Here is a 7055-nt window from a genome sequence, read left to right as displayed (position 1 = left end):
CATGGAGTTGGATCCAACTCATAGCAACCCCTCCTTGGGTTTCTGAGGAGGTATCACTACAGAAGTAGATTGCCCAACCTTCCTTCTGAGGAGTGGCTTTTGGGTTTCAACTGCCAGCCTTCTGGTTAACAGTCAAATGCCTTAGGCACTATGCCACCAGATTTCCTAGGTATGTATATATTCACATATAGGTTATGGAGCATTGAAGCTATTAAAACTATATCTCTGTTTTTTTAATTTATTTTTAATTTTATTGTGATTTGGGTGAAAGTTTATAGAGAAAATTCCTCTTCGATACAGCAGCTCACATACACTTTGTCTCATAACACTAACTGTAATCTCCCACAATGCAACAGCTCTCCTCCTACTTTATAACTATCTTTGAAGATACGAGTTAGGGAAACTCTCACAATGACAATATAGGATCAAAAAAGTTTATCAAATTGTACAGTCTACATTTTAAAGTATCTGTGTTCATGCATGCTTGCATGTGTAATACAAAAAAAATATTTTAAAATAAAACACCAAAATATTAACTATGGTTATCTTTATGTTCTCGGAATATGCATGATCACTTAGTTTCTTTTGTATCACATTCTATTTGCTTTTCAGTGATTTCAAATTTTGTACAATAAACTGAAAAATTAAAAATTATTTTAAAAGATAAATAATAACTATGCACCACAGTTGAAATAATAGGAGCCACAGAACCTAGAAAATGCTAATGAAGGGCTATTGAAGGGCATAGGGTTGGACACTTGCCCTGTATGACTCAAGTGGCAGAATGTGAACCCACAATAATTAGAAGAAGAAGGATTTTGCCTTAATATAAGGAAAAGAACAGTAAAAGAATTTCAAAAAATGGAAACAGGTTGCCATGAAAGGTTTTTTCTTTTTTCTGCCACTGGAAGTGTTCAAGAAGATGCTTGATGATTTTTCAGTAATCTTCTTACTGTGATGTAACATTTGTACAGGTTGTTATACCCAGAATTTTTTCCCTCCAGAGACTCTAAAATTTGCATGCTACTAATCAATGGTATCTAAATATTTTCTCACCATCAGAGATTTATTTCTCTGGGACAGGTTTTAAGAAAATTTTATTGGCATTTTCTTTTAGAAGTCTTCTTGTTAGGGCAAAGTAGAATGCCTTACTAAGTTCAAAGCTAGTCCTTTTTGGGGGCAAGGTACATGTCTTGTCAGCATCCCATCTTTGAGGGCTAGAAAAGTTTAATATTTATAGTATATATAAAACAATTCCTTCTTTTTTTTTAATTTAATTAACTCATTGTACTAGACCCAGTTAATACACTACACCAGATCCATGCACCCTACCTGTCCACAGGTTGCCAAATGCCCTTCTTTCAAGTTGGATGAGTCTCATTCCTAGCACTCACTAAATGTCTGTTCCCTTCAGTAGATGTCTGGGGAGTTAGGGAACAAAGCAAAAAATACAATGGATTTAATGATTTTAGGGTAGACTTGGACCAAGAGATATAGGAGATCAGAAGGATCTGGCAGGTGAATTGCTTGCTCCTCCCCACCCCTTCCTCCTCATATTGTCCCTTGATGTTGTGGTCCTATTAGGCTTCTTCTAAAGCATCTCACATAACCAGCAAGCCACAATGTTTTCTTAACAAACTGTGGATACCTTGTGCCTGCTTTCCTGACTTTTCTCCCTCACTTCTCTTTTCCTTTCACTCTTGCTTCTCTGGGAATATTTGCACCAATAAAGTAACTAGCACATGAGATTTGCTATAGGGACTATTTCCCCAAGGTACTTCATTAATACAGCGACTGAAATTTTATTTTAAACTTGTTGATCAGAGGATATCAAATTCAACATGAATTCTACCAATCTGTGGCCCTTAGGATACAAAGAGAGTCCTGAAATGAGCAGTAACATGAAAATCTTAGGGCTCAAAACATAGTCTGATGACAATGATCTGCTGAAGATATGCTATGATGGCAGATGGGGATAAGAGAATGACCAGTAAAAGCCAACTCTGCCCACATCTAAAGCTTGCCTAGGGAAAGCTTTGGTAGTAAACTTGCTCTTTGCCTTAGCCTTCCGCAAGTCCCATTAAGCAATCCACTTGAGATGATGCAATCCATTTCCCAGAGCTCTTTCTCACAGAGCTTAATTCCCATTATGCTCAACTTTGTGCCCCTTACTCACCAACATTCAGTTCCCCGCCTGCAATGACGATGCATGCCACGCTCAGAACATTGCTTGTGTCCACAGGGAATTCTAAAGTCCCCATCACATAGAGGCTTCTGAGGAGTGGAAGATCTGTATCTACAAGGATAGTCCTGTCTGCAAAAGTAAAAGAAATTCCTCAGATGTAAAACCAAAATAAGAACCACCTTCTCATCCTACTGATTAATTCTGAGGTTTTTCCACACAATTCATGAGATACTTTAGTTGCTATCTATGCCAGGACAGGTATAGCAACTAGAAGAACAAAGTCTGCCCATGCTAAGTCTTAGCATGTCAAATATTATAGGTAAAAGGTATTGCTTATGCCCCAAACGAATGTTTCAAACTTACTTCAGTGCAAACGCACAGATGAGCTCCCTCATCTTTGTTCTTGTCCCTTTATTTTGTCCCTAATTTCAGAAAGGCAGTTTCAATAGATAGGACCCTGGCCTCTGAAGTCACACTATTTAGATGTGAACTCCAGCTCTGTCACTTACGAGCTGTATGAAACAACAATACTTTTCTGTGCCTCAGTTACCTCATTTGTGAAATGATGATACCAATGAAAATACCTACTTACTCATAGAATTTTCTGTGGGGGTTAGATGAGTTAAGGCATCTAAAGTACTTAAACAATGTCAGCAAAAATTTTCCTAATTCCCTACTTTCCACTTCATAAGGCAGTGTGCCTAGTAAGTATTCAATAAATATTGCTTAGCATAATTATAGTTAGTATAATTGCTCTATTGTCCATTAGCTTGGCATGCTTACAGAGCTGATCAAGCAACCAAAAACCACTATTCTTCATCTACTCCTTCATAAAAGCAATTTCCAAATAACGTCAGAAGATACAATCATGAATTTTGACTGAAAGTAACAATAGAGTAATATATGACTAACTCGTTGACTCTATGGCACATAACAACAACAAAGTCTTCATTTAAAATACATTAAATATTTCATATATGTCAAAGTATTAATGTTATTTTCTGAAACTTAGTAGTAATTCAACATGAATTAAAGTATCAAATAAATGTTTCTGCATAGAAATAAAGTACTATAATCCATAATCAATAGCAAGAGAAAAAAAATTGGAGGCTTTTTTTAAAATATACATATACATGCAAAAATTTTTAAGGAATTCTTCTTAAAATGTAATTCCATTTTTCATTCCAGGAAACAATGCAGGTTTTAAGGACCTGCTCAAGCAAATTAACTTTTCATGAGTTATCCTTTATAGCCTCCACCTACTTCCCTAGCTACAAAACCATTCATACTTTCCTGTGGAGAAGACTGTGTGGTTAAACCAAACAACTTCCCTTTTCCTCTTGTGTTCAAAGTTAGACTACATCTCCCATGTGACTCATGTGACTGAGCTGTAGCCAGCAAAAACATAGGCAGAACTGAAATACAACATCTTCAGTTGGCCTGGTCCATATACTCTCCTGCATATTCTTTCTTGCTCCCCTTGTCTATCGTGAGTTGGAAGTAGAACAGTGGTTCTCAAAGTGTGTCATGGTCCAGCAGTATCAGCATTACCCTCTCATCCATCACTGCCCAGTGCCTCCATTGGCCCCATCACTTCCTCTTGGGAAACAGCTCAAATGACATGTTACACACACTTATAGCACTACAACACACTGTCATACTTATGTTTTTCTCTCCCACTGTTACTTCCTTAAGAGATCCTTCATGTCTTTTAAATCTTCAGTGCCTACTGTAATGTCAAAGACGAAAATGTTAAATGTTGCCTAGATTTGTTGAGTTTAATCTCCCACATATCTTAAATTCAAGCATCCATAAGTGACTGACACAAAGTGAATAATTTAAAGAGATATAAATAAATATGTTTGTTTTAATCTCATTTGTGGCATTTTTCACAACATTAAAACAAGAGTCTGAAATATCTAGGGAATGTTCTAGGTTTAGCATATATATGAGCTTTTGATTTTAAGATGATCTCAAAAGCAGCATAAAAATTATTTTAAAGCAAACATCACTAAAAATAAAAGTTCTATACAAGTGGCCTTTATCTAGTCCAACTAAACCAAATGTCTGGTTGTGGAGGCTCAACATACAAAACAAAACAATTACATTAATTCAATAAATGCTATCTCCATCCACAGTTGTTGTTGTTAGGTGCTGTTGACTCAACTCCAACTCATAGTACCCTATGTACAACAGAATAAAACATGGCCCGATTGTATACCATCCATACAATCCTTGCAATACTTGAGCCCACTATTGTAGCCACTGTGTTGAGAGTCTTCCCCTTTTTCACTGACTCTCTCCTTTACCAAGCATGGTATCTTTCTGCAGGGAATGATCCCTTCTAAAAACATGACCAAAGTACTAGCTAACTAACTCACTGCCGTCGAGTCATTCCCAACTCATAGCGACCCCTCCTTGGGTTTCCAAGGTGGTATTCCTACAGAAGTAGATTCCCCAGTCTTCCTTTTGAGGACTGCCAGGTGGGTTTGAACCACCAGCCTTCTGGTTAAGTGAGAAGAAGTCTGGCTGTTTTTGTTCCCAAGGAGCATTCCAGCTGCACTTCTTCCAGGACATATTTGTTTGTTCTTCTGCCAGTCCATTGTATTTTCAATATTTTTCACCAACACAATTTAAAGGCATCAATTCTTCTTTGGTCTTCCTTTTTCATTGTCCAGCTTTTACATACATACGAGGTGATGGAAAATATCAGGGTTTAGGTTAGGCACACTTTAGTCTTCAATGTAACATCTTTCCTTCTTAACACTTTGAAGAGGTCTTTTGCAGCAGATTTGCCTAGTGCAATATGATGTCTGATTTCTTGACTGCTGCTTCCATGGATATTGTTTGTGGAACCCAGTGAAATGAAATCCCTGACAAATTCAAACTTTTCTCCATTTACTGTGATGTTGCTTATTGGTCTATTTGTGAACATTTTTGTTTTATGTTGAGGTATAATCCATACTGAAAACTGTAGTCTTTGAACTTTAACAGTAAGTGCTTCAAGTTATCTTCACTTTTAGCAAGGCAGGTTGTATTATCTATGTATGGCAGGTTATTAATGAGTCTTCCTGCAATCCTGATGCCACATTCTTCTTCATATAGTCCAGGTTCTCAGATTATTTGCTCACCATACAGATTGAATAAGTATAGTGAAAGGATACAACCCTGACACACACTCTTCCTGATTTTAAACCCATCCACAGTACTCATTAGTGGAGTCTGGACATCTTCACCTGTGGCCATCACTGGAAGATGTCTCAGGAGAGGCCCATGTTCTACTGGCAGGAGCTGAACAAGACAGTCTGGGAGGTGCCTGAATGCTATCAGAACCTGTCCCCGGTGGGCTCCAGTGCTTATGGCTCTGTGTGATGGGGTCCAGCCTGATATAACAAGAAGGCGTGGGTGAGTAGCTCCACCGTCTCGTCAGGCAATTGTGAATTCTCAACTTCCATGAGTGAGCCCACATGGAGAGAGAAACCTCCCAAGAGCCAGCACCTGGAATTCAGACTTCTAGCCTACAGAATATATGCGAGTAGCCCCAAGGACACTCCAGACCTGGAAGACTGAAAAGGTGCAACATTCCCCTTGTTACTCTTATACCCCACACCCACTTGGTGAAGGAGGTTCAGCCATCCCCTACTCCCATCCACCTTCTGGGCCTGCAGGAACTCCATCTCACTCTGTGTGCTTGGATGGAGCCTGGGTGCCCTGCCCTGCCCTCCCCCAATTTTTTTTTCCTCTTTCTTTTTTCTGGTTTTTAGTTTGCTTGCTTTTGTCTGTTTTAAAACTACTACTATTATTAATACTTTTGAACTTTTTACTATTATTCCCCTCCCAGGTCCTAGTTTTCAGCTTTTTCTTTTCCCTGTTCCTGGTTGCAAATTTTTTTCTTCTTTTTTCTCATGGTTAACCCCGTTCCTTGTTTTCTCCTTGCATTTTTCCCATTTTTTTCCTCATTATTATCCTTCTCTGCCTTTTTCTCTTACTTCCTATCCCCAGGTATTGCAGGTTTTCTTGTTTTGTTTTGTTTTGTTTTTTCCACTGACCTTCTTGTTTGTCCACAGGGCGCAGCCATATTGAATGTTTACAAGTGGTGGCCATGTTGGATATTTAAAATGACTGAGGGCACATTTTTAATGTTTACAAGTGGCAACCATTTTGGATTTTAAAGTGATAGCATTCTCATTCAGATTCCAGGGACATAAGAACAGCCAGTGAGGCAGGAAGCAGGAAGAGGACAGAAAAGGCAAAGGGGATGAGAAGAGATCGAGGAGTCAGCCGCAGGGACCCAGGTGAAGACAGGGAACCCAGGCTACACTCCACAAGGAGTGAGGCAGGAAGGCAGGGAGAGAACAGAAAAGGCAAAGGGGATAGGAACAGATCGAGGAGTCAACCGCAGGGAGCCAGGTGAGGAGAGGGAACCCAGGCCACCCCCGACAAGCAGCAAGGCAGGAATCAGGGAGAGGACAGAAAAGGCAAAGGGGACTGGAACAGATTGAAGAGTCAGCTGCAGGGATCCAGGTAAGGGTGGTTGGAGGGGTTTCCAACAGCTAAGGAACACAAACTTGTCTGTTGGTTTATCCTGCTGTGGTGACGTGTTGCTGTGAGTTTTGAGGCTGTGCCACTGGTGTTTCAAACCCAATGGAGTACACCTCTTACACAGGCATCAGCCCGGCTTGCAGAATGAGACAGAGTAGGAAGAAGGAGGAGGCCATCCACTTCTCAAAGAATTGGCCAGGGAAAACCTTATGAATAGCAGAGAAACACTGTCTGATACATTACTGCACAAACATATGAATAGTCCAGAAACACTGTTCAATACAGAGGAGGAAGATGAGTCACCTAGCTTAGAAAGCTCTCAAAGTAG

The 7055-nt window shown here is 39.4% G+C and overlaps 1 protein-coding gene across 1 annotated transcript in view; it reads right to left on the bottom strand.

Moving 5' to 3' along the window:
* The window catches only part of PKHD1 (PKHD1 ciliary IPT domain containing fibrocystin/polyductin), a 774619-nt gene that overhangs the window by 311021 nt on the left and 456543 nt on the right, over positions 1-7055 (bottom strand). Inside the window, exon 52 of the mRNA XM_007936280.1 lies at positions 2177-2314. Coding sequence (XP_007934471.1) covers positions 2177-2314 — 138 coding nt within the window. The remainder of the gene's footprint in view (positions 1-2176; positions 2315-7055) is intronic.

Source organism: Orycteropus afer, unplaced genomic scaffold (assembly GCF_000298275.1).
Source record: "Orycteropus afer afer isolate SDZICR_OR568_19922 unplaced genomic scaffold, OryAfe1.0 scaffold00034, whole genome shotgun sequence".
Taxonomy (NCBI): Eukaryota; Metazoa; Chordata; class Mammalia; order Tubulidentata; family Orycteropodidae; genus Orycteropus; species Orycteropus afer.
The sequence above is the reverse complement of the archived record's forward strand: the minus strand, read 5'-3'. Positions and strand labels throughout refer to the sequence as shown.